This window comes from Grus americana, chromosome 7 (genome assembly GCF_028858705.1).
Source record: "Grus americana isolate bGruAme1 chromosome 7, bGruAme1.mat, whole genome shotgun sequence".
Lineage (NCBI taxonomy): Eukaryota > Metazoa > Chordata > Aves > Gruiformes > Gruidae > Grus > Grus americana.
In genome coordinates this window covers 13,913,836-13,941,626 of record NC_072858.1, presented here as the reverse complement: position 1 = coordinate 13,941,626, position 27,791 = coordinate 13,913,836, and the positions used below count along the sequence as shown (strand labels likewise).

Genomic DNA, 27,791 nt, shown 5'->3' with positions numbered 1-27,791 from the left:
TGAAAGCTCAAACCAGGAACTGCTGGAACAAAGAGCAGAGTTGGATGTGAAAGGACAGCAGGAGCCAGGCTCACAGAGCTGTACTTAAAGGTCAGCTGATCTAACACTAAGGCCTTCCACTACTCTGCAGTTTCTTTTTATTTCTGTTCCTCCATTTTCTGCCATTCTCAGTCAAACATTCCCAACAAGTTTACATCTGAGCTAATGCTGACAGTAGCGTGGGAAGCCCTTGCCCATAGAATTGGTTTTGCCTTGGTCGTTTTGACTCTGTCTTCCTCTGTTCTCATGAAGCAATAAATACATTTGTATACTAGTGCAACAGAAGAATAATAGTTAACATTCAATTTATGTTTCAACACTTCATTACATCATCAATTACACGTCCGCCTCAACTTAGGTGCTTGTTTAGCCTGTGCTACTTCAAGTGCCAGAGAAACTCGTGCTTCAAAATATTTACCGTTAACTTGTTATTTGGCATAATGGCAGGGTAATAATGAACATCTAGAAATTAGACTAAAAAAAATAGATCTAGAAAATATCCACCCTAAGAAACTTGCTGGGACATTTCTATACAGCACAAAGCCAACTTTAAGCACAAGCAGCTGCACCCATGGTGCACTAGCAGTTAATGCTACTCTGCAGCAGTATGATGCAACTGCAGGTGTTGTGGAAGCCGGGACCTCGTTAAGTTGTCAACTGTATCTTCACAATACTCCTGTGAGTCAGGGAATTGCTGCTGCCTCAATTCCTTAAGTGAAGGTAAGAGGCGGCACTCTGTGACTTACCTCCATCAGGTGGAAACCCATGGCAGAGGAAGACACTGGACACAAGTCCTTCAAGTGCTTCAACAGGATCTATGCATTTGGCTCCCCCTTTCTACTGTGAGATGACCTCCCCCACCTTTTGAAACTTGCCACATCACCACTACTCCACTCTGCTTTTTCTCCAGATGAAAAAGACAGCTGAACAAAATTACAATCAGATGTTTCCATGTTAATAAAATAGTCTATTAGGAAAAGCAATAGGGTGGAGATGGCTCCCAGCTGGTGCTGGCAAGGACTGGTACTATGATGCTTGAGTTAGATTTGCTAAGGTTCTTATGCATCTAAATATAAACAAGCTCCTGACTGCTATTAAAAGCTGGCTCCAAGATACGACAAAACATACAAAAAGTCAGAAGGGATTTCTAAGGTTCAAAAAAGGAAGAAGTGACTTCCCATTTGCAGGCACTGTTAAATCCATTTATATCTGACCAAGGGAACGGCACATATATGAGAGGAAGATGGTGGAGTCCAGTGGCAAAGCACTAATCAAAATTAAGATTTCCTAGATGACCTCAAATGATTCAGTTACTCTGCTTTAAATATTTGTTTCTCTACTTTTGTGGAGATAAACAGTAGCTTCCCTAAGTTTGCTAAATAATCTGATCTGCAGATATACATTATATTAGGGTAAGAGCATAGTAGTTTCAAGAACAGACAATGGTCAAATAAGGCAACCTTTAAGTTCTAACGGTAACTAAGATTAGAAGGCTGATAATCGTAAGAAGAAAGAGAAACTTTTCTTACCTCCATAATTATAAAAGGCATCTCGCTCTTTCATTTGAACCACTATCCCAACAACATCCACCTGTCTTACTGGACGTCCATTATAAAAGAATATACCTAGACAAAGAACATTCTTGTTAAGTGTAACTATATTTTTCTTTCAACATCCTACCCTACATAGTCACATTTGTCACTAAAACATACTTTCTCACATATTTAATATATCAAATTATATCTATGCTTACTCATATGAAAAATCCCCTGGATCAGTGAGGACTGGGAACACTAGAAGGAAGAATTATCAGCTCTACTTAGGATACCAAAGCTTGCTTTTGTAAAGTGTCAGAACTTTATTAACCTCCTTTCTTGCACATTTGGACATGAAAAACAGTTTGTTTGCTACAGGCATTAGGGGTTTTTTTTGGTTACATTTCAGTTTGGTTTTGGGGTTTGGTGGGGTTTTTTTGGGTTTGGTTTTTTTACATCTTCATCAGGCTTCAGAATAAATAATGGAACACAATGGAAGCAGTTTGAGCTTCTCACAATGCAGCTGTTAGTGATTAAAGCAGAGCCTGCAAAAGGAAAACCAACATAATTCTATCTTTCATTTCTAAAAGATTTGGGGGCAGGGGAGAGAAACAGCCCTCTTAGACTGAGGAGTACACTATGCAATCATCGTGGACAGCATCCTTAACTTCAGTTTCTGAAATAACATGTTCTAAAAACATGCCTTCAAAGCTATTTTTGTGCATCTATAAAGATGACTTGAATAACATGTAAAAACACGTCCAGGAAACTGAGGAATCAGAGCCCAGTGGACTTTGACAGCACTGAGGTTGCCACATGCTGTAATCCCTTTCAAGGGAATGACAAATGTTCAAAAACATTGATGTGAACATTATACACTGAAGCGTCACAGTCCACTAGCAGGAGGATAACAGGACAATAAGCTCCAGATCTATCCTGGGCTGGCTAATTTTCAGTCAATATGTTTTCTTCAGTTTTTGAATACTTCTGCTTTACTGAAATATGCCATCTGGGATGTTCAATATCTGTCTTCTAAAAACTAGATAACTCAAGAGACTCAGAAGGGAACATTTGCCTCCATACACTGTGACAAATCTTATTCTTACAAAGGGAAAGAGAAACACTGCAGCAAGGGAGTCAGGAAAACGTTCTGTATTAAAAAAAATAAAATAAAACCCAAAAATCCAAAAATAGCTTGTCCTACATAGCTGGCAGCCTTAATGAGCCAGGAATTAACTTTCTTCACATAAGAAAGACCAAAAAACTCCAAAGTTTCAGAAGAAATCACAGGTGATAAGCCAAGCAACTCAAAAATCCACTGCAATGTTTTGAGGATGCATCTATCACTCTTATCTTAGAGCTGCCTATACTAATCGTGCAGGCACTGGTCAGATCTGGGGTAGAGAATGTTTAGCAGGTCTGTCTACTTTTCTCTCATTCCATTTACCAGGACACCAACAAACACTGCTATAACAACCCTCAACGGAGATGCTCCCAGTGTATATAATTATTCACTAAACCTTACAAAATCTCTATAAAAGAAGGTCTGGGTCAGTTTCAGGGTAAGTCTATGGAGCAGATACTCCAACCTCTTGACTGTGCAAACAAGCAACATGTTATTATGTTCGTTTCTGAGTTAGTAAGCTGAGTTTCGACAAGTGACAGAGACCAGTTAAAACTGGTTCTCTCCATCCCCATAAACTCAAAGAACTCCACCCTTACTCTCCAAGAAACTATCTGAATTCGTATGAAAGAAAATTATATTTACACTATTAAAAGTTGTTGAACTTGATGACTTCAAGGTATAATTTGTTTCTCCTGCCACCTTATTTGTTCATATTATGTTGGTATTGGTAGCAATACAAAATATACTAAACGTGAAGCTATGTGCAAACACATTCAGTCAAGCTCCTAGTAACCCAGTAAATAACACATACATTAATACACTGTTACCACAAAAGGAAGCCACAGCAGCAGTAACAGGGGGCTATAGATACAGAGCTCCCGAGGGCAAGTTCTGGTCATGTCTTTACCAGCTTTACTAAGCCCTGAGCTGTTTGCCATTGCTTTAATTATTATTACCTCGTTTTATGCTATTTGTAGCTTCATCTCACCTGTTGATAAACTGTCACAATGCAGTGGTGCATGATAACTCTGAAAAAAGCTCATTTCCATGATGTGATTACATGTTACAACTGAGTTTGACACCCACTCTCATTTCAAGGCCTCTAACACAACACAATTGCTGTTTTTATCTGGGAGGTTTTCCAGACTTCTTGTCACCATTTATAGCAGGAGAGTAATTGGCCAGGTTTACTGCTTTCCTCTGTGTTGTTTTAAGGGATTAGTCATTGTAGCATCAAATCCTAATGCTTAAAAATGGAAAGAAAAAAAACTTATTAGGTCATTCAGCCTATTTCCTCAGGGCCAATGCAAGACTGTTCTGTACAGTAAACTCCTGGCAATCTGTACAGTCAGGATATAAACAATCCCAGTGAAGGACATCCCACCTTTTTCCTGGGAAGGCCACTCCATGGTTTAGCAGATGTCATTCTAAGGATGTTTTTCCTGATATTCAGTCTGTGCTTCTTTCCATTCCTCCTAGTTACAACTCTTTGTTTTGCACTCACTCATTCTTAATTACCATTACTTAATGACTGATTTATAGCCAATCATATACTTAGCGTCAGCTGGTCTTTAACAAACCCATTAAAGGCAGGAAACATTGACAACAAACACCTACCTTCTTCCTTCCACAAAAGATTTTTTTTTTTTAGTGTTTCTGTTGTGCTATCATTTGTTGCCAATGAATAAGATACACTGAAAGATGTCTGGTTTGGTACATACACAGCACCAGGAGAATGAACAAAATTCAGAATGTTTGTTCTATGAAATTTCATTTTATTCTTTAAAGTTTGGTTTAGAAAATGATGCAGGATTGCAAGCAAGCTTAGGTGTGCAAAACGCCAGATGCACAGGAAGTGGAGAAAGCTCGCATGCACCAATTTTAAAGGCTGGTATCTTGACATAACAGATACCACTTCCTTAGGATCATCTAGGGGAAAAAAAGTAGTAACAAAACTGTTAGAGTTCCCAAAGCAGAAGACAACTCACTTGACTAAAAAAACAGGAAGGGAAGTGAGAAGGGAAATTCAGGTAATTTAGAGGTGAAAAAAAGAGAGAAGGATTGTACTTTCTAGGACTATTCCTGCTCTTGTGAAATGTTTGTTGATGTTTCTAAGTTTAATTCTGCTGAATATATTTTTGCATATGTGTGTGTACTAATGTCCAAGTCCAAAATACAAAACAATTCCATGTCAGCAGACTAGGATTGTATTTTGTTTAAAAACAATTAAAATGTCTCTAATTGAAGGAGGAACAGTTTTTACCGGATGCATTTGCTACACCAGTACTACTATAAGACTGCACACTTTAAAAAGTACTACTCACTCTAGTACAAACATCAACAACAGAGTATAGCCTAATTCTTGCAATGGATTTAACGCAAAAGTCTCCCATTGTGTCAAATAACAGAGGTATATATACACAGGGCTTTGCAGTTTGTGAAGTCCCTATGTACATAAAAATGGTTGTGAGAAGAGCAAAAACCACCACCCATTGGTCCTTCATTTCTGCAAGAACAGCACTGCTGTTATCCTTGCTGTTAAAGAAAAATAAATAAGAATAACAAAACCTACAAGGCAGAGCATATTCAAAGAGCCAAAGAGACACACCTTGTCTCTGTGGAGAAAAAAAAAACCAAACCAAAAAAACCCCAACCCAAACAAAACACCAAAACCAAGCCAAAACCACACTCTAGAGTTTACTGCTTTTCCTCATTAATTCTAAGTTCATTGAGTTCCTTCCTGACAATCTTGCACCTTGTCAAGCTTCAGTTTGGAGTAATGAACCCTTCTACAGCAGAAAACATACTGCAGTCTATCTGAAGTCTTTGTAGTGAAAACAGAAATTCAAGGTGAGACCCACATTGCTTTAGACAATGTACCCATGTGGGTGATATTGGCTGAATACCAGCAGGAAACAGACTGCAAAGCATGCAATTTCCAACAATGGTTAGGAAATAAAAGGTGTGGTATAAGATTCAGCACAGATCCCAGAATTTACAATAAAGTTGTTCAAATGTATGAGGAATGTCATACATCTATCATATCTTGAAATTAAGCAGACAAAACTTCAAAATCTGTATCTGCTTTATGATATATTAATCTCCAGAGGAAAAAGCAAAACACATACACCCAGCAATGCCATCAACTGTCAAAATTTTGCAACAAAGAAGCATAAAATCCTTCTCAAATGTTGTGGAGACAGTGGAAAGATGTAACAAATATGGCCAGAAAGGACCAGCATTTTTAGAATTAACTTTATCAGAATGTAACAAGCACTGCCACACAGAGGAAACACAATGTGTTGGGTTTGCGTGGCAGGGTTTTGGTGGCCCCCAGCCAGGCTCAACCCACCACACACAAGATTACCTTATTGTAAAATAGGTTCTGTATCTATCTATCTATAAGAGGAAGAAAAGCCATTAGAATGAACACATTTTATTTTTCACATATATTTCACATAAAACCTGTTGTTCTTAGAACTGTTACAGATACTAATGTCACTTAGCATGGAAAATTACTTTACTGGTGTTCGTGAAGCATTCTGCAATCCCTGGATAAAGAGCACAACATAAATCAATTATAATTCTGTATGCATTATAATTAACATATATAAGTACATACCTGGCACTTGTTTAGATTCTCTCATTTCTTTTATATCTTTAATATAGAGCCTTGCAAATGCAGAAAATACAGGATCCATCCCCCAGTACAGAGAAGGTATCTCCTCTTCATGTGTCTTGGATTCAGGCTGCATTCAAAACCTGTGAACATAGAAGAACTTGTAACTATTTTCTACACAGGTAAAGAGCTGTTCACTTATGTTCCAGCTGAATGAAAAAATAGCTTGTGATTTTACACACCATAACACAGTAGAGCTGATGAAGAGACACAGGAATTTATCTAATATGATGTTACCTTTGTGTTAACACATAAAATATTCAAAACATCAATACTGATGATTTACTTGAAGTACTGATACTTGACAACAACAGTATTTTTCCCAGCTCCTTCAAATGAAAGAGAATTTCAGGGATATTCTCCTCTATGGACCCATAAACAGAGAACCAAATTCAACACTTCTTTAAAAGAGCAGGATTGTGGGATACTAACTGGTTACTTTCCATACACTTAATTATTCCCCCCCCTTTCCCTTCCATAAGATATACTCCTCATTGCTCATCCTGTGCTTTATTGTGGTGGTGGGGAGGCTTATTTTTATAAAATAAAAGCAACTAGCCCTTCTTTATTTTGGGCCTACAGTCTCCAATAATTTTGTAACTGTTACTTTCTCCTTTTACCTCTTGAAATTTCCCTGTTTAATGCCTGCTATCTTCTGCCATTAGCAGAGCCAATTCTCTGCTTTTCACAGAGACGATGTTGAAAAAAAAAAAAAAAAACAGCACTCCATTCAGGAAGGATCCTTGTAGAGATTTGGAAGCTGAATATACTTTTTATTAGCTTCTCCCGTATGGATAGCTAAATTGTTCCTCTAAAGCTTTCCAGGTCACTCTCGAATGGGTGTCAGTCACTTACAGCTGTAGGGCAAAGGTGGTAAGGGGACTGATTTTGAATAGTGTGTAACAGGGCTGAGATTTGGCAGCTACAGTCTCCTGAGAGGGAGCAGCTACCAGTTGCCAGTGATCTCTGCAGTCTGCAAGAGACACTTCTAGCTACTGATGTAGAGGCAACACGCCATGAATATCATGACAGCATCTTGCTTCTTTGCGGAACAACAGAGCTTGGATTTTGCATGATTTCTGTTATCACGCTTAAAGTTTAATTAGAGGCAGAAAAACAGAGCGTAGCACAACATGCTAGAGTATTGCTGACATCTACTCTACACTGTGAAAAGAAATGCAGATGACAATTATATTAATTTCTATTTTAATTTATTTATTTTTTTAAACAAAAAAGGCTAGTGATACTTTGACCTTCCTTAGGCTGGTCATTTATTTTGTGAGATGTTGGAAGTATTTGATTTAGTCAGTTCCACCAGTCACTTCACATTTGAGTAACAAATTAAATAGTTTTGTTTACACCTGCATTTATGTTTCTCTCCCTGCTACAGGCAGCTTTTCCCAACCTATCCTTTTTGCATGTGATGTCTACTCAAAAACATCTCACCATCCTTTCCTCACTCAGTCCTCCCCATGAAGCACATGTTTTCTGCTGCTGAATTGCAGACACTGCTCAGTAGAAATTTATAAACTAAGCTGTTAACTGGATGATCTTAATAATGCAAAGCTGCTATTTGTCCATATGGCAGTTCTCTGATTGCTTGTTGTAGTCTATGTCAAATTTAGACCGTAAACTTTCCCAAACACATGGCTTGAACCTGTATTTTACTTAGCATGCTTATTTTCATAACAAAATTAGTCTTCCCCATCCCTCTCTTTTTGCTTGCAATCTCTACTACAAAGTTGCCTGCATTGTCCCTATGTTACTGTGCTTTATAGCTTCTATAAAAAAAAGTATAGGAAAAAAAAAGAAAAAACAAAAGGTCATGGCAAATGAGAAGAGTTCACATGTCAATCAGTAAACATACACACTATAGTCAATAAAGGCTAACACATAACAAGTTGGAATAAAGAGAAGCACTACTGGTCAGTGTCATCCTGCCTCCCACCTGCAAACAGGAACTTTAAAGATGAAATTTTGTCATTAATGGTGCCAGAGTCCCCCAACTATTCACTTTTAGAGGCACTTCTCCCCTGACAAGAAACATGGATACAATCACAGTCTTGTTCTCTAAGATCATCTTTCATACAAAATAATACTCCTTTCTGCAACATGCTCCCCAACTTACTCTGCATGGTTACAAAGTCTGTCATAGCTAAGCACCCATTTTTTCTCCTAGACAGACGGCAGACTGAGCTAACAAACCAAAAAGAGAGAATCAGGTAACAAGCCCATCTAACTTTTTGTATTTTGTGTGAACAGCCATTCATTGGAGTAAAAAGCAGAAGTTACCCCTGCACGTGTGTACACTGAGGGCAAATCAATGAAGCAGCACCACTGGAGATTAAAAATATCTAAATTTTGGTATTTCAGTAAACAGCTGTCAAGTCTGAAATACCCAAATGTTAACAGATCGCTAGCCAGAAGTCCAAACACTTCTAGCTTAAATGAAGCATCTCCCCAGCTCTTTTATTGCTTCCCTGTCCTGAAGGGAGAAGGATTTCTGCAGCAAGAGAAAAAGAGCTTTATCTCAGAAACTACTGGGAGTTAAATCTCAAATTCTGGAGCTTCCTTCTAGCTCCCAGGCTTTGTTACAGCTCTTCACTGGAGAAATTTACACCCATCACATCTATCTTCATGTACAGAACCACTCTGATTCAAGTCTGCTGTAGACACCAAGTTTAATCTTCCAGATCTGGCAAAGATTCCTTAATAAAAAGTAAATCACACCCCCAGCACTATGAAGGCATCACAAAATTTCTTGAAGTCCACAGGACAAATCTGCTGAAGTCAGGAGTCACAAACGCTCCATCCACACCAGGCTGGGACAGCGAAAACATACTCCAGCCACTCACTTTCAGCAATGCCTGACAGGCACATGAAGAGCATTCTGCAGGACAGTCTCTCCTATCTATTTTTCAGTTAGTTTCCAAGCTTGTTTCAGGCAGATTTATAGTGTTAGAAGACATAATTCTTACAAGGCAGATAAAATTCTTCCCATCAATTTCTCTTTTGCTATATAATAGTATCTTCCTGTAACCTTTTCTTAAATTGGCACGGGAAGCCTCTCCATCCCAGGCAGAATATCCCAGGGGTTAATTAATTAGTGAGATATCCTGGGGAAAGTGGAACTTTCCATTATGCTCAAAGTGTTTTCAGCTCTTAACTGGTACCATTGGTGATATGCTATCAGCAAGGAAGATAAGAGCTACCCTGTACAATGAAGATCCAAGGGGCAAATAGCAGGCATTGTGGAGATGCACAGCATTATAATCAATGAGAACACAGATAGCTAACAATAGACAATTCTGAACAGATAATATATGTACAAATCTTTAAGGATTAAACTGACTTTTGCTGAAAGACGGTGATAAGGCTTAGCAATACAAACAACACAGAGTTCTAGCAAAAGGTCATCCCTTTCTGCATTTTGTTTTAAATGCAGTGTAATGAGTTGACGGTTGCTGTAGTGCAAGGAATTAAATCCTGCTACAGGAGAAAAAAGCAAGAGAAGCATCTGGTCTACAAGTTTATTAGATATAAGATATCTGTATTCTATTTTTACCTCTATAAAATAACTCCAGAGAAAGGCTGTAAAGGCATAATCAAAAACAAAACCAGAATTAAGTTCTGCTATTTGGACCACTTCTTAGGAAAACAATTCTGTTTCAAAGGCAAAAATCTCAAATCTACACAGTAGTTATCTAAATACAAATAAACAAAAAGCCTCAATTTGAGATTATTCTAGACACTAACCTATTAAAATAAGGCTCTCTTTCACCTACTGCTATCAATGTTAGCTTTCTTGACTGCAGTGAGAACGAAACCAAGTCCATAATCCTGAGTTACCTTGTGAGCTCAGCAAGGTATTACCCTAAAAGGGAAAGAAGGAAAACCAAGGAAAATTGGCTGCCTTCCCAACAATGCCACCACCCAAACCCAAGCTCATTTGCTTTCTTCCCTCCCAAGCAGCCTACCTGGTAGTCTTGTTAGAATAGCTCCCCCCATTTAACACCCGAGCAATTTATTCAACAGAACTGTCCCTGGCCAATAAATTTCTTGGCTTCTATTCCTGTGTTCACCATGTACCTTTTTCAAAAGTGGTAAATAGTTAAGAATTGGTCTACTTCCAATCCCAGTGAAATGGCAACCCCAAAGAAGAATATTTGTTTTAATGTTTCTTGTTGTCTTTTCTCCAGATGTGATTAACAACCAAAGCTCTTGGAGAAAATTGCCTTAGTTTGAGATAAATCATTTGGAGCCATAGAAAAGGTGTCTTGCCAGCAGTTGTCTGCAACTACTCTGCAACTGCTGGCAGACTGCTGCAAAGATTCTTTGTCAAGTTAGCTCTGAAATAGAAGCAGAGAATATTTGGCCACCAATATAGGCAGCTGAAACATCCTACCAGGCATTCATTCTTCTCCAAAGACTGCCACTACTATACTAGCACTGATGATTTACATGGAAAGCAGCTCCTAATCTGTTAGAGTTGCCCACCCAGTGCATTAAAACACCTTGAAGTCACCATTGCTGTACTTTAATAAATCAGGCTACAAACTGTGGCTGCTAAAGAATTCCTTCATGGGCCAGCCATCCCTGGCATAGAGCGAGCAACTTGTGGGAAGTGGAGCAGAGTCAACAACTGGGTTTTGTAACAACCTCTGTCATCTGAATTGAGCTCATCTGCATTTGAGTCAACACCCTACATGTCAAATGAGTATTACTCAATTCTTCATGATCAGCAGAGGCAAGTCCAGCACGATACAGTTAAAAACATTGCTTGAAATACAGTGGGTTTAATTACCCAAGGCCACATACAACATTTTAAATTAAAAACAAACCAACCAAATATCTTATTATATAAGTAGATCTTACTGAGCTGGAAAGCCTTTTGTTACAAATAATATGGAATAAAGATTCTAAAAATGAAACTCACCTATAAACTTTTTAAAAATACATAATTAAAAGCAAGTTTTCAACATCAGTAACAAGATATATTTTGATCTTCATGATGGTTTTCATCACTGAAGGACAAAAAAAGCTCCTGGAAAAATGTGCATTGACATCAACTTCACAGCTGTTAGAAAATTATCAAACAGTAAGATAAGGTCAGTTTGGATCCACTTCCTACTTGGTGATTTTATTAAAAATCAAAGTAGGATAATCACTTTCAGTCTTTCCTAATAAACTACCTTCTGCTGCTGCTTATGTGAAGTCCTTTAAGTTTAGATGCTACATGCTGCAACGAGTGTCAGTAAGGGCACTACGTGTCCCGTAGGTCTTATATACAAGGCAAGTACAATTCCAATTTAAAAAAAAAAGGCTTTGAAACAAAATTAAGAGAGCTAGAACTCCTCCGAACTTCCAGAAGTTTAGCAGTTCCTGAAATGTTACTTGTACAAGTGTTAACATCTGTCTAACCTCCTGAGATAACACATTTACCAAAAAGAAAGAATTACAGAATTTTTCTTAAAGATATTGCTTGAATTTGTAAACATCATATGTCTGTTAATTACATCAGATTATAATACATTTCCCTGACAAGGGAAGATGGTGCAAGAAAAAAGACCCATCACCACAAACTTTAGCCAGTAGGGAGTCTATCGACAACATAGAAAGGTATTGCCCACAATGCCTATAATAATCAGGATATAGATAGGATCAAAAAAGCCTTGTTTTATCAATAAACTGACACCACTACTATGTAAGACTTCCAGTAGACTTAATGTCTCCATGGTTACTTGCAACCTGTAATGTACTTCCCTCTCTGTTTTTCCCTTTCCACTGCACTGGCTAGAAATCCTACTGGACAGGCGCATGTGGCTGCAGGAGACCAGACAGATTGGCTCCTCCAACATCAACAATCTTGGAAGGAAGGGGGACAAAGCTGGCAGTTCTAGATTACCTTCTTTGGCATTGCAACTTGTTTTACATGCAAGTTAAACCTTATAAGAAGGTTTTGGCACCCAATTTTCCAAAAGCATGATTCTGAAAAACTAACAAGGAAGTGTGCAATAAAATAAACAGTAGAAGTAGCTCCTTCTGAGCCTTGTCCCATGCATTAGTCACAAGATATTTTCCTACATATCAAGAAATCAGCAAACCACTCAACAGACCAGTAAACTAGCTCTATATGTTTATTTGTCATGGACAGCTGTAAGCATAACATAAATAAGGTAGTACTACTGCTAGTCAGAAAGCTTCACTCGTTATTTGTATTTTAAAGCTATTGGATAATTACACTGAAGCACCTTCAACTAATACTCTAACCTGTCTCGAGTGAGGAAGTCTATGAAAATGATTAATTCTCTCTGAAAGTTCTTAATCACCCACAGCGCTGCCAGAATGAGCTGAACTGCTGAAAAGACATTCTTTCACTAGGAAAGAAGGTTCTCAGTTATTAGTGTGAAATAAAAACAAACAAAACTAAAAATAAATTACTTCTTATAAATCATAAGTTTGCTGCTTGGAAAAACAGTAGTATGGAAGCTTTGATAGCAAGAGGATTCCAAACAGGCTCTTGGCAAAGGAAATTTTTTTTGACAGATACATGTAAGCTACTGATCCAACATAAAGCAATATTAATTAATTCAAGTTAACTAACAGAGCAAAGAGAATAAAACCCAATTCACCCTGGCTTAAGGCAACACAGTTAGCTTTCCTACTTTGGTATAGCAGCATAAAACAGATTTAGTGCCACTTCTTGAATGAAGATTTTCAAATTTCAGAAATTTGGGTAGAAGTGACAAGCAGTGGTTAATAGCTCTCTGAAGCTATTGGGCCTGCAAACTCCCTGACAACGTTGACTCAATTTCTAGAGGCAAGTTTTCCTGCCCATTTCCCTCCCTCCCCTTTAAATTAGTTTATGCATCTGGTGTAAATTAAAACAGCCTCTGGAATAAGAACAAAATTTATGTGAACATTTATAGCACAACAGAGCACCCCATTACAACCAGAGACTTCAAAAATAATTAACCTACCACTTGGTCTAGGTGCACAGTTGTGATAGTTTTCAAAACATTCCCAGTGCATACCAAAGCATTAGATTATGACAGACCTGTTTAATGTTCTGAAATCAATTTCAGTTTTTCTTTGCTATACAAGTGAACCTTTTAACTAATTTTGAAGTCTCAGATCCAACTAGGACCATCATATATTTTGTGAGCGTAACTAGAGACTGAGATTACTCATTTGGAGCTCTTTTGGAAGACTGAGACCTAACTGTTACTCTTCTTAGAAAGATTAATCCAGTTAGCTTGACACCAATCTCCGTTTCTAGACTGGTTGCATTTGTTCTTTCTTTGGTTGTTTTTTTATACTATTCCACAAAATTATTCTTTTTCTCCTCCAAATAGACTCATAATGCTTCCTGTCAGAAGGCACTTCTTGTAGAAAAATGTTTAGATGTTCCAAAAGACAAACCCATGCAAAACTAAAGGCAGCAGGAAAAAAAGAGAACCAAAAAAAAAAAAAGCATTGAGACCAGATATATAAAAAAAAGAGACTAAATATATTATTACAGTATTCTCTGTTTTACTGGGGGAAGTTTGAACTGTCATCCCACACAAGATCAAAGCTTTTGTCATGCTTTTCTAATACATAACACAGGTCCTCTCAGCCAACATCTAGGAAAAATATCAAAAGGGTGTTTTTTCTGTATGAAAAATGGTACAATTCCCAGCCTGCTATTCTCCGAATTTCTTTTGTAACTGTGCTTCCTTTCTGAGGACTAGAACTTGCATACCTGAAATAGAGCACAAGATTTGTTAGTCACACCCAGGCTGCTCTGACCTACAAAACCAAAAAGTTGTAGAAATGCCAAAGGTGTGTAGATATCTCTTGATTCCTTAAAACAAGTTGTTCTGCACAATTTCTTACACTGCACTCTGTGAACTCTGAATGATCTGAAGAGTAGTTTCTTCTCAGCTAAAGAAAGCTGGCTCATCATCCCTTATCTTCGACTGCTAAACTCTATTAGAACCCATTAAAAATCCAGAGATTTTGTCCTCTATTTACTTTTGGGTTAGCAATTTTTGTAATTCTCTGAGTATGTTCTGTAATAATGAATATTTTACAGATGCTCCCTCTGAGGTCTGTTCAAACCTCATCACTGAGAGCTGATATAGGACTGATACAGAACAAACCAAAACTGTTCAGGAATGCCTGTCCTGCAACATAAGCATCTTCTTAAGAGCTTTCCTCCCTACTGAGCAAAGAAGTCTAGGCTTCTTGGCTAGTGATGATTTTTGCCCACCTCTAAAAACTTTTTCCAAATCCAATAGAAAGGCACCAAATGGACGTAACACTGTTAAGATACTTGAAAGAAAATACCTCACCAAAGACCATGGCTGCAACTTCTTACATTCCCTACATGAATCACTGTCACAGCTAATATGATAAAGTCACTACTATTTCCGCCTTCTTGGTACGTAAAAATACCCCAAACAAACAGCCTTTTATAAATACATTCATGCATCCTTAATTGCATTTGAACGTGAACAGATGTCACTCCCTACCTCATGCTTCTCAAAGTAAGTCCTTCTGTATACTACATCCAGAACAACATATTATAGCTCAGCCAGAAGCCACAGGAATTATTTTTTCCTATAGGTAGTTTTATTTTCTGCTACAGAAAATTCAGTCCACTTAATGTAATGGGCTTTTTTACCTTATTCCATAAATATTGAGTGATGTACTATAAAACATAATTTTGTTGATTAGATATTAGATTCAAGGTCCCTTCTGTCAAAAAAATAAAGATTCTAGGGCACTTGAGACAAGGAGCGCATCACATCACAATACTCTATTTTCTCATAAGCAGGTCCCAGTGCCCAAAGTTTGCATATATTATTGTTGAGCACACAATAGCTGCTGTTTGTCTTAACAACTGACACATTATTACAGCTCCACACATTGTTACTGTACCAAGAAGAGATCCTACATAAAACCAAATTCTACTTTACAACACATATTAAACTTTTTTTTTTGCCTCAGAAATTGAGAATTACACAATAGCTTATACAAATCTAGGTAAAAAGATAAGAACATTACATATACAGAAACTATTTTAAACATGGTTTTAATAGAAAAATAACATTTTTCAATTAAAAACTATGCTGTTTTCTCAGCTAAATCAGTTTACACTTTAAAGTATAGCTTTGCATTAATAAATAGTTGGTATCTCACATTCTAAATGTTATTTCTCCTTTTTGCTAGTAGACATGTCTCCCGTATTATCCCACTGCAATGCCTCTCTTTGGGATATTATTAAAGAATCGGTAGTTTTCAGTTCTATCTTTTTGTCAGATTCTCCTTTTTGTGTGTGTGTGTGTGTGTGTGTGTGTGTGTGTGTGTGTGTGAAGTGCTCCTTACTTTTCAGTATTGTATATTTTTAATAATAGTTGTAGAAGGCATAATAAGCTTCCTGCTTATGCTTTCCACATAACCAGGATTGGGTTTGCTGTCTGTCTGGCCAGTCATAATAAAAAACAGATTTAAAAATAACTAATTTTCATATTACAGAACAAGTTATTCAGTCCCAAGATTCCACAGCTGATCAGGATCACAAGAGAACACAATGTCCATTCTGAAAAAAAGGTTCCTGGGAAACAGAGGAAGAAATTCAGGATTTGCAGAAAGAAAAGCAGCAACACATGTGGGATTTTTGTTCAGACATTTATTGTGCCAGTATTGACTGAAAGCAATATTGAGATGCAAAGCTATCTTTATCCTTTAATAAATTTCTAATCCCAGCAGCTATGTGAACTAATGCAAATTTGAAAGCCACAAACAAAAAGAGCAAATCAGCTCATGACTCCTATGCAAGAGGAAAAGGTCTAATTACCATCTTGGAGGAAAGACAAACATGGTGAAGCATTTGTAATACATGCTTTCATGTGACTTAACTAAAGCTTCTAATATCCATCAGATGGAGGGGACTCTGCAAGTTTTAAATACTTTGCCTTGTGTTCATGTACAGTTTTGATCAAATAGACTTTTCTTTAAATGAAATATAATCTCAAATTATCAAAATGGTATTTTAATTGCATATTATTTTAAAATAAATCAATGCTCTAGCTAGACTTATTCATATGTGGTTCTGTGAAAGATTGTTACAGTCATCATGACATGGAGGGAAACAATTTTTATTAGACTACCTACAGCTATCCACCAATGCAGCTCAGTATTTTAATAGTACCTGAAAATTCATATAAAAGGAGTTTTTCAGTTAAATACAAACCAAAAAGTGTCCAGCCTTCTTGAAAAATGTTATCATGAAAGAGGACCTGAAGTTTGTAATTGCATTAGTCAGTTAAAGAGAATCAGCTATGTAAGTTCCAAGTTGTTGACACTTTCCATTAAATCTGAGGTTTGCTTCTCACTCAAATAAGTATAAAAGCACAACTTACCCCTCCAATTAAATATGACTATGTTTCCGAATATCAGTCGTGAAGGTGGCTTTCTTGCAGACCAACTATAAGCAAATATAAAAACATATTTATTTTTTGCAATAACTTCAATTAACACATTAGACCTTGAACACCTTTGACCAAATATGTTTCCAAGAAATATTCTGGTACTATTTGTTGAAATATCCGATCCTTATTCAAGATTTCTGTATTTATATTATTGCTTTTTCTTCTGACATTTGATTTCATATAACTCCTATTGAATAAAACACCATTGGTTTACTTGGAAACATTCAGGTAATTTGGCAACTTTTATATTTGCTCTGTCATTCCCAAAGGCAATGCCTGATATCAAGAGAACTACACTCCAAGAGTTCTGCTGGCAGCGGTAACTCCATAGGTAGGATGAAGAACCCCCATCAGGCTTTTCCAGGACAACTCACCTCATACAGTTAAATACTGTGTGATAAAGATAGGTATCTAAAATGGGAAAGGATGAACTGCCCACTGAAGATACCTTTCCCCACTGACTACTGAAAAAGCTAGGGCAATTTAGACTCACACAGATTTTTCTGAAGCCAAAATTAGATCAATCCTAAACACTTTAACACTTTTTTTTTTTTTTACTGCAAACATCAAGTAATACCCTTACATGGTGAAGCTTCCAAATGCCACATGTTTCTATGGCAATTCTTGGATTAACTGGTCCTACAGTAATGCATTAAAAAAAAAAGTCATGTAACATATAGTTTCCAGGTTACTGACAGGAGTCTGAGCATTGATTCTGGCTAATGAGATATGGGCAAGCTCTTGAGTGTCTAACCTCTGGTATTGTAATTTTTTCCTGTTCGTATTCTGTATGAGTGAACTATTCCCATTACTCTTATCAGAAAGGTTCATAAAGTACCAAGTACAAAACTGAGTCTCTTTCTTGTTCCTTTATGAAGACAGCTTTAAATTTCAAATGCAGAACGGAAATACAAGTCTCTAAGCTACAGATCTATCAACCGTACATTTAAAAGAAGGGGTTTAAGAGTACTATATACAATAGTCTCCCCTCTCAAAGCTTCCAATAAATGGGTAACATGACTTGATGCTCCTTGGAAGAAAATGTACAGTCTTTTAGGCTGCCCTCTTACATCATAAAGAAAAAAAAAAAATGAGCGCTCTTTTGTATTTCCTTCTTCACCTCGTCATAAACATGGGATGTTAACTAATGATACTACTAGCTCCTCTGTACTTACCACCATTAATTAGAACATTAGGACACAGGAGTCAGGTACAGCATAGCAAGTGTAGAGGGCTCACAGAAAAAGGACAAAAATTTAAAAACTTGGCATGTACACAAAGATGATGAAAATGTCAGAGGGAAGAAAAGGAACATCTTTAAGGTCAATATACAAGATGGAAATAGACTGAAAACACCATGGTATTTAAAATCCACTGAACTGAGGTGCTCTTATGAGGTGGCTACGCATTCAGAACAATACGAAAGGAAAAATGACTGATGCTGAACAGGAAAAGGGAGAAAAAGGTCAGGTATAGGAGAGCCACCAGAATTTTCTCATAAAGCCGGAAGGACTGAGGAAAGTTAGTAAAGCTATGGTGGTACAAGGTGAAGTATCAGCACTTAATTCCATAAAATCCCAAACTCCAAAAAAAAAGGGCTTAGATTCAGAAGGAAGCAAGGCAGCTTTTGGAAACAACCTCAGATACAGAGGCTGGACACACAAGGTCTTTTGCAGGAATGCAAAAAGAGGAGATTAAAAAGGAAGGTGGGTTGTTAAGTAGAAGGATCTAGAAGTTACAGTAGCACTTAGAACTGAAATGAGTCCAATAGCAGACATTAACTTCATGAACAGAATAAAATAGAAATTATAGCGTATATGGAAAAACACTGCCATATAATTGAAAAACATCAATGAAAACACCACATACATCAAGTCAAGAAAACAGAAGGGACAGTGTTGAGTGCCAAAGGTGACAGACAGATTAAGACGGATGAAACAAGAATTATGCCTCAGATTTAACCACAAACATACCACCTGTGACCTTATAGCAGTTCAATGAACTCAAACATCAGAAAGAAGATTGGAGGAGATCAGTGAAAGCGTGGGTGGACAGAAAGTCAAGACAATATAAAAATATACCATTAAATATTTTGAAAGAACTGAAGACAGGATGTAGGACTGCAGTGAAAGGGCAATATATGCTGTGAAGAACACATTTCAAATTAAATTTCTGAAGCAAGTATTTATTTTCAATGAAGAAAAACTGAAGCAGAGCAGTTTAAATGAAACAGAAGTGGAACTTAGGGAGTTAGGAAGTGTAAACGATGAAGTCAACAGGAAAGGATGGTGATATTAAGCAGCAGAAAGTATAAAGGAGACTTCTAAATCTCAAAGAGATGAAAAAGATTGCAGTAAAGAGTTACAGCTATTTTTAAGCCTGCGTATTTGATGCGCAACTAAGATAATTCTTTAACATCTTTACTCTGACATTTTAAGGAAGCATTGAATTTTCAAAATGTATTGCATTAAATTCCTGAAAGAGAAATTTTAATATATTTATAACTCACTTTTACCTTTTTATCCTTGCCATCTGGAAACATTTACAGTTGCTAAAAACTCCTGCTACCAGGAAAAAAAAAACCCAAACCATACACAAAAACCCCAGGCTTCATACAGCCTCCTCTATACCAGGAAGTCAATGCAAATTGGGAAGGATTTGCTACTAGCACTTAACCTTCACCTTAGAGAGTTTATTTTTAGATTGAGTGGTAAGCTGTAACTCTAGAGTGAAAGAATAAAGGAAAAAAATAAGACTGAGCCACATATTTCTTTTTCAGATATAATGTTTTTATCTTGAATTACTTGTTAAAGAGTGAGCAAACAAAATAGAAGTTAAAAGCAAAACTTTATCACTAGATTAATTGCTCCTTTCTTGTGCCAGCCTTTCATCTTATATTTTCAACATTATATGAATTAAAAGCTCTCTGGAACAGGAAGACTATAAAAGACTATAGCAACACAGCTGTAGTACCTACTAACATTTAGTCATTGGTAGGATGACACTACTATCCCTGTTCTGCTCTGAGTGCACCTGTTTTATCACTCACAAGTTCAAAGCAAAGTGATACATTATATAGATGCTGTACATGAACTACTTACAGTCAAAAGTTCATTTATCAATAGAGCCAAGAAAGAACAGGGCCCTGGTATCCCAGTCCCATAACTGCCAGCCTTATTAAGGCAGCAAGCTCAACTACATCTGTTCACATATAGCTCAAGAATTTTTCTTTTAGTTTTGCATTTACTTCCAGTTATTATTACACACTCTGACATGCACACATACACCCCCCCACTGCCCTATGACATTAACCTTGAGGCTAAAGAAAAGCTAATCCTGCCTAGATAGAAGGATTTCATACTATGGCTTTGGATTCCTTTTTTCCTCCATCCTCTATCAATTGGTCATTTCAAATAAATAGATGCAAATTAGTCCCAAAGCACTTTTTATCCAAGCAAAAGCAAGTTAAAATAAAAATATTCAATTTAAAAAATAAATTAAAATTACTACTAAAGCCATCATTGTATTTTAACATCCAAATCAAAGCTATTGTCCCACCTGAAGGGGCACAAAAAAAAAAAAGGCATTATAGAGAAGAAAAATAAATTAAATTTAAACTGCTGCTGGTAGTACTGGAGAAACCTTATCAATCACTCTGTTATTGTATTTAATCCAAACTATCTGCATATCATAGAGCAGAAAGGAAAACAGCTCATCTGGATTGCAGTTGTTTTGGTGTTGCCCTTACACACATAAATAGCCTTGGCCTTAACAGTTTTACATTTTGTGGCCAAGCTGTCAGTAGAAAGGAACCACAAAGCCCAAGATCGTTTTTGAACAACAAATGCTGATTATTACAAAAAATCAGGACTGCTATTAGGTTAGCAATAGTACTTGAAAGGCTCTCTATTCATAGAGTAGTACTACCCTTGAAACTGATTTCATATAAAGAAATTAATGCATGACACAACATTGTTTGATTCATAAATTCTTTGTGGCAGGGGCCATCTCCTTGTTCTGTGGCAGGACAGTACCTAGCACAGTGTGTTCCTGTACACTATAAATACTATTAGCACCATTAATTACTCAACACACAACACCAATACATTCTTAAGAGGCTTCTACCCCAGCATGCTTCAGCCATCAAAAACATTATCACATGATGCAAAGTTCAGTCCCAGGATACTTTTATGCCCGTACTTCTTTCTGAAGGACCCTTCTAATCTTCATTACTACAAACACCTGTACTATTAGACAACTCCTTTGCTGAAATCCCTTTCTTGACTCAGCCCAGCACTTTCGATTGCTTAGTCATGCTTCTCTCAAAGAGACTGTTGCGGTTGCCATATGATCCCCATAATCGATGCATCTCAATGCCTTATTGCTATTGAGTTTACACATAGACTACCCTCCTTAGATAGCAAACTATTGTCATGCTAATAAAATGGTCTGAGGAAGGATACACACCAGAGGCTTGATCTTTAAAAGCTTATAATGCAGTTTGAGTCAATGGTAACTGCAGGCACTCAGGTCCATATGAGGATAAGGTGTTACACGATTTTCACTGGGTGTTTGTCTCATTGTCAGATCTCTGCTAGGTCTTACATCATTGCCTTACTGCAAGATCGACTTCCTGCCTCCCATCACAACCTACACTTTGCCTCCATGATGTCTGCTAGTTGTCCCTTATCCAGGCAAAGGGAACGCCTCTTGCTTTCACATGACACATTTAGTGGCATATAAACAACACAACTATTAAAATGCAATCATACTTCAGGCTGATGAAGGAACCGCTTGTGGGAAGAGAAGAGAAGGTTGTGAGGTAAGTCAAGCCTGTCCCACTGATTAAATCTCACAAGATACCAAACACGTGCAGCACATTAACATCACACCCTGCTATGACTGAATCTGTGACAAACCAGTAGCAGGTCTAGGAACAGCACTGGCCCACAAACAAATGAAAGTCTTCTAACATTGCCTTCTTCTACTAACACCTTCCTCAAAGGACCACTCCCGAGCTCAAACTCTCCGGGAGGCACCACCTGCCATCACAATGCTCCTGGCAGACAAAGGTGGCCTCACATCCCCTTCGGCTCCCACAATCAGATCTGGGAGCAAGGTGGGGGGAAAAGGGAGTCTGCTTGTGCTGAAAAGAGGAACTCAGGGTACCCAGCCAGCCCTGAAAGGAAGCTGTTCTCCTACCTAGGAAACATCACCTGCTGCCACAGGACTGAGACTTTCCCTGCACGGGACAGTTGAGCAGAAAGAAAAGCAGGGTATCCTTCAGGATAAGCAACTCAGCAGAGGGTAAAGGATCCCTTTTCCCCACAACCCCTCCCATAACGGCTACTACAGGACGAAAAGGAAAGTCATTTCCCTCTCCCCCTCGACAGCAAGTACGCAGCTGACCCCCAAGGAAAAACAGGAGGGAAGGACGAGAACTCGCCCACCCCAAACACTGCTCCCAGGCCCTGGGAAAAGGAAGGATGAGGGGAGGGAGATAACCCCCTCCATCTTGAGGCCAGACACCAACTTACCCGCCGGAAGTCTCGGCGCGCTCCTATTGGCTCGCGGCGCCGCCGCCGCGTTACGTAGCATGGGAAAAGCCCCGCCTCTTCCCCCTTTGCAGGCGACGAGCCGTTGGGAGGTGGGGATATGGTGCTTGCGCATGCGCCAGAGGAGGCGGTGGCGCGCGTGCGCTGGCGCGGTGGCGGCGGTCGGGGCGCGAGGCGGTTCCGGGAGCGCGGGAAGAGGGGTGGGGGCACGGAGCGCGCGCACGCGCCGGCGGCGGGTGGAGGAGAAGGAGGTGCCGCCCCGCCCCGCAGGAAACGGTGGCGCTTGGGCCCCGCTCTGTGAGAGGGCAGGGGAGTGAGCGGGAGCGAGCCCAGGAGGGAAGCGTCGTCTTCCTTCGCTCTGCCATCCCCGGACGCTGCGGGGCTCTGCTCCGTGAGGGCACTGGCCGGGAGTCAGGAGTGGGGCAGCCCCCTCCCCTCCCTACATCCGCTCCGTCCTCCGAGGCGGGAGCGTCCTCGGCCGGCAGCGGGGTGACTGCTCCCCCCTTGCCCGGCGCACAGCCGCTGCCCCTTTCTAGTGGGAGCCGTGATCCCTTCGTCGCCCCTCTTCTCCTTGGGCTCCGTCCTCCGCCCGCCGCCGCCGAGCCGCCCGTCCCGAGGAGGGAGCCCGGCACTTGTTGCGGACGCGATGGTCACCGGCCCGGCCGAGTAGGCAGGAACCGCGGAGCCCATCGCCGGAGAGGACCGCTGCGGCTCGCGTCGAGAGCCCGGCCCCTTTGGGGGGCTCTGGGGGGATCTTGGGGTGTTGTTTCCCCTCAGCGCCCGGCGGTGACGGTTTCCCAAGCGGCGTGAGTGAGGACTTTCCTCGGCCCTCGTGGGGATCGCGCCCGGCAGGACCGCCCGTTCCGGATGGTCACGGCGGGCTGAGGGGGCATCGCCGTCCGCCGTCCGCCTCGTCCCTCCGCCTGGTCGCCTGGAGACTGGCCTTCCTCGGCCCGAGGAAAAATGTCCTTCTTCAACTTTCGTAAGATCTTCAAGCTGGGTGGTGAGAAGAAGAAGAAACAATACGAGCACGTCAAGAGGGATTTGAACCCTGAGGAGTTCTGGGAAATTATAGGAGAGCTGGGAGATGGTGCTTTCGGTAAAGTGTTCAAGGTAAGGGCAAGTCGACAACTCAAATCACTTGTAGTATTGCTCGCAGCTCAAAAATAACTTGTAGTATTGCTCCTGAGTCCGATGCTATCTAAAGCTGGCCTGTCTGTGAGCTCTTGTCACCTTGGGATACCTGTTGTAAGTATCGAGTTTCCGGAGAACTTCCTTAAGCAGGTAAGCGCTGCGCCCACCTGCCGCCCCGAGAAGGGACATGTCCCGAGTTCCCGTGGCGTGCCGGTTGCAGAGCACAGCGTGTGATCCAGGCGCCTCTTGTCCACAGAGGCTCATTAAACTAAAGATAGAAAAGATCTATTAGGTCATTGTCCCGCCTTCTGCTCCACCCTGCCGGTTGCTGAATTGCTCGCTTCTCCTGTATTTTGTTGGGTGGTTGTGGTTTGGGGGTTTTTTTGGGGGGGTGGGGAGTAGGGGGGGTTGTCTCATGGACAGTATGGCTTCTGGTCTTACAAAAACTGTATTTTCGTAGGTGCGAAGTTCATACTTTTGTTTTTTAAAGTTTCTCTATGGAAGGAAACCCATAAACAGTAAAATTTACTTGTGTGTCTTGTGTGTAGTTTATAGGGCCAAGCTCAATGGGCATTCTCCTATCTTGTTCCATATAGAATTGAATTAAATAGTTGAGTTATCCTGGCTTTCTTTACGTGGCACAATTTCTGTTGCTGGATCTCCTAACTTCTGTCAGTTGTTTGATGTTTAAATTTTTAAGTATACTAGTACAAGTAGTGTTTTTAAGGATACTTACCTAGAATTTATCAAGCAAAGTAGAGAACAATGACATAGATACAATGCTGCTAGTGTTTGAGAAGACTAGCTTTCACGCAATTCTTTAGCTACTTTTCTGCCTTCTAAAAGGGCATCAATGCTTCGTGTTTGGTTTAGGGATAGTGTGGAAAAAACATCATGGAGGATAAGCATGAGAGAATCGGGGAACTGACATGAATTGAGACTCTGGAGCAGGCTCTTGAGACTAGAATAAAATTGCATGAGAAAGAATAGTATTTGCAGTGTTTCTGAAAGCTAATTTGGTCAGAAATATATACGGAGTACTGCATTTGAGAGGTTATGAAATCCGGGTGTTCATGAAACCTGTGCTATTTTTGGTAGAAATTATTTTAGATTTTATTGTACTGTGGTGCTACTTGTTTGTAAATTGAGCAAAAGTGCCACAGTTAGTTCAGAATGTTAGGTGGAGTTTTTTCACCCTAGGAATTTGTGTCAATGTTCTATTTTAAGAGCATCTAGTTTATTTTGATGTTGGTGTAATACATAGTCTAGACGGTTGTTCTTATGTCAGTGTGGAAGATGAGTGTTTTGTTGGGGTTTTTTTTGACTGAAATAACTGGGAAATACATCTGAAGTTGCTATATCCTAAAGCTTGATGGCTATGAAAACATAATGTTGTCTCTAACAGCATTTGCAATTAAAGTTTTTCTTTAAACTTCATACTGGAGTTTTGATTCCCTTTTCATGAATATAATGCTCTGTCCCATAGACATGACTGGGGAAGCCTCAAAGGCACAATACTAAATACTAAACCTCTTCTCACTTCATGTTTATTTGTAGGCATGTCTGTGTTAGTAGTCTGTAGAGGAAGTTGTCTGGGCAAGACAACTGGTAAATTCTACATTTCAGTGTATTTTGTGTACAAGAAGAGTTTTTTCTAGTTGGATGTGATTTTTCACTTTGAGATTTATTTCAGAATGTGAAATGACAAAGTGTAAACTGCTGAAATTGAATTTTTCAAAATTAAACCCTCTTTTAAAAATAATAGCAGTCATAATTACACATGCAGTTACATTTGTAAACTTGGGGAATGTAGCACATGTGAAAATTAACAGGTACTAGTTCTCCTGGGGAAAAAAATTCTCATTAAAAAAAAAAAGTCTTCTACTGCATGTATTCAGCAGCTTTCATTTTGTTTCCATCTAGTTTGAGAACAAGGATTACACACAGATACTGTGCTTGTGTTCCTGCATCTGAGCATGCTTGGCAAGAAACTGTTTCGAAAGCAAGGGTGTGTTAGGTTGTTCTTTCTTGGATATACAGCTCGAATGAGAAACTGCGAGAATAGCCATTCAATACCTTCTCAAATTTTGGAATCAAAACTATAAACTGGAACAGAACTGTCAACTTTTGAAGACTTTGTCTTTAAGGAATGTGTGTATGTGTGGGGGGGTTGGGTTTTAGTTTTTTGTATGATGGGGTTTTTGTTTTGGGTTTGTTTGGGGTTTCTTTTTTTTTGTTTGGGTTTTTTTACTTACCAAAAAAAAAAAAAAAAACCCAACACCCTAGTGTCCATTACATTTGTCAAAACTGCATTTGCCTTTGTTTAAGATCAGTGTGTGACAGGGTTTTGGCAGATATATGATAAAATAGAATTGCCAGATAAATAAGGGTTTGTATACTTTGGACTCCTAATAAAACATAGGTTAGATTGGTTACATTCTATGATTTCTCATAGAGAAGTATTTGGTTTAGTTGTGTAACTTGTCTTCTGGACAAAGTATCAAATATTTAAATAAAACCCAAAAGCAACTCTTAAATGATTCTGACAGTATTATGAAGCCTAGCTGATTAAATTATTCACATTGGAAATACTATGTCTAGTGATAACTACTTTTGTATGCGATTCAAACTTGGGATTCTTTCCCCAATCAAGTACAAGGGTTGTGCTTATTTTTTTAATAACTTTGTTAGCCAAACTACTAGAAGAGCCTTTTTTCCCTTCTAGCTGTTTGTTCTAGTTTTCTAAAGCTTTCTTAGCTCTGACAATTCATACATTTATATTCACTAACTTCTAAGTAATGTTTAGAAATACTCAACTGCTGTTGCAAGCCTCTCTTGTGATCAGAGGAGCTATGTAACTGCAGACTACTGATGGCAAAGGTTTATGGTTGTATAGGACTTTTCATTCTAGTCCTTTTCAGCCTCTTCCAACAGGCCATTTTTAGGCTGTTTTCTTTTCTTTTTGCTCTTGGCTAATGAATAATGATGTAGTTTTCCTCCTTATTCAACTTATAGACCCTTGCAGTACTTCAGTATCAGGTGATGGCCCTTACAAAGAGAATTTTGAAGTTGCTGATGATAGATGTTTTTCCATTCATTTAAAATTGCCTTTCATGGGTTATTTAGAATTACTGAACGGGCTACCAGGGTTCTGAAAGCCACTGAAGAAGCATAATATTAGCACTGGGGGCTGATTTCAACTTTGAAATTTGGATCTCAAACTACTCTTTTTTTTATGTTGTGGTTTGGTTTTTTGTTTTTGTTTTGTTTGTTTTGGGGGGTTTTGATGTGGGGTTTTTTTTTTTAGGAGGAAGATTGAGAGATTGAAACAAACTTCTCTTGATTTGATAAGGTTAAGTCCCCTGAAAAAATCTTAGGCTCATACTGTTAAAGTTAATTGTAATCAGTTTGCCTTAGAAATGAGTTACATTATTATATCATGTTACTTTTTTGTGCGTTATATTGCCCTGTTGTATCAAATGTAAGTTCAGTGCACATGGTAAACATTGCTTTAAGGTAAATCAGTATAAGTGTTAAACTGTAGTCATTTTAAGTAACCACATGAGGACTTTCAGCTTTAAGCTGCTTTCTAAATTCCCAGAACTTTATGTTCAGATGGTGTGAAAACAGACCTTTAAAATGCCTAATGTGTTCTGTGGCTCTCGCTAAAGTTCCTGATTGAGAGTCTTTATCATACAGATGCACATAACTAATTAAAATGTGGATATCTTCCTAAGTTAACCTTTTGAAGGAAATAAAGTGCTGGGACTGTATTTAGTAAAATTTGCCAACCTTTTTTGCTAGTAAGAACATTGTACACTAATATAAGAACACTTATATTGCAGAAAGGCATTTTCCTAGTGTTTAGTTGGTGTCATCTCTGAGCCCTTCACTAGAGGATATTCCTCCAAGAAATTCATGGCCTTTTGGCAATCATTATGGTAATTACGACTACCATCTGTACAAATATACTAATTTTAAGTCTTCTGCAGGAACAGATTCTATAGCACTAGAACATATGTAGCAGTATACTATATAAGATATAGGGTATCTATACATGGTATGTATATAGAGAGAATATATAATCTATATATATTTTAATAGAAATTGACAAATTGTTGTTAGAGAATCCTCTGTACTTGTCTGTTTGTTTTGAATTGCATTCATGCTTCTTAGTTTGAATTGGAACATTCTACCCATTTATAGTATCTCATTTACTACCCTGAATCTAAGATGTTGGAAGCG

At 38.7% G+C, this 27,791-nt stretch overlaps 2 protein-coding genes across 5 annotated transcripts in view; one reads left to right on the top strand and one right to left on the bottom strand.

Moving 5' to 3' along the window:
* Window positions 1–19,435, bottom strand: part of STN1 (STN1 subunit of CST complex) — a 46,202-nt gene extending 26,767 nt beyond the window's left edge. For both annotated transcript variants that reach the window (XR_008577893.1, XM_054832117.1), the window contains exons 1-4: window positions 19,373–19,435; window positions 16,789–16,853; window positions 6,323–6,462; window positions 1,569–1,664 (exon numbers count right to left, since the gene is read on the bottom strand). Coding sequence is in view for 1 of the 2 variants with exons in the window: in XM_054832117.1 (XP_054688092.1) it covers window positions 1,569–1,664; window positions 6,323–6,455 (229 nt within the window). In the remaining variant the exon portion in view is untranslated. The remainder of the gene's footprint in view (window positions 1–1,568; window positions 1,665–6,322; window positions 6,463–16,788; window positions 16,854–19,372) is intronic.
* Window positions 19,436–22,607: 3,172 nt separating this feature from the next.
* SLK (STE20 like kinase) overlaps window positions 22,608–27,791 on the top strand; it is a 51,937-nt gene continuing 46,753 nt past the window's right edge. For 2 of the 3 annotated variants that reach the window (XM_054832108.1, XM_054832106.1), the window contains exon 1: window positions 22,608–23,525. In XM_054832108.1, coding sequence (XP_054688083.1) covers window positions 23,376–23,525 — 150 coding nt within the window. In that variant the 5' untranslated portion in view covers window positions 22,608–23,375. The remainder of the gene's footprint in view (window positions 23,526–27,791) is intronic. The other variant, XM_054832107.1, reaches the window with a different exon arrangement.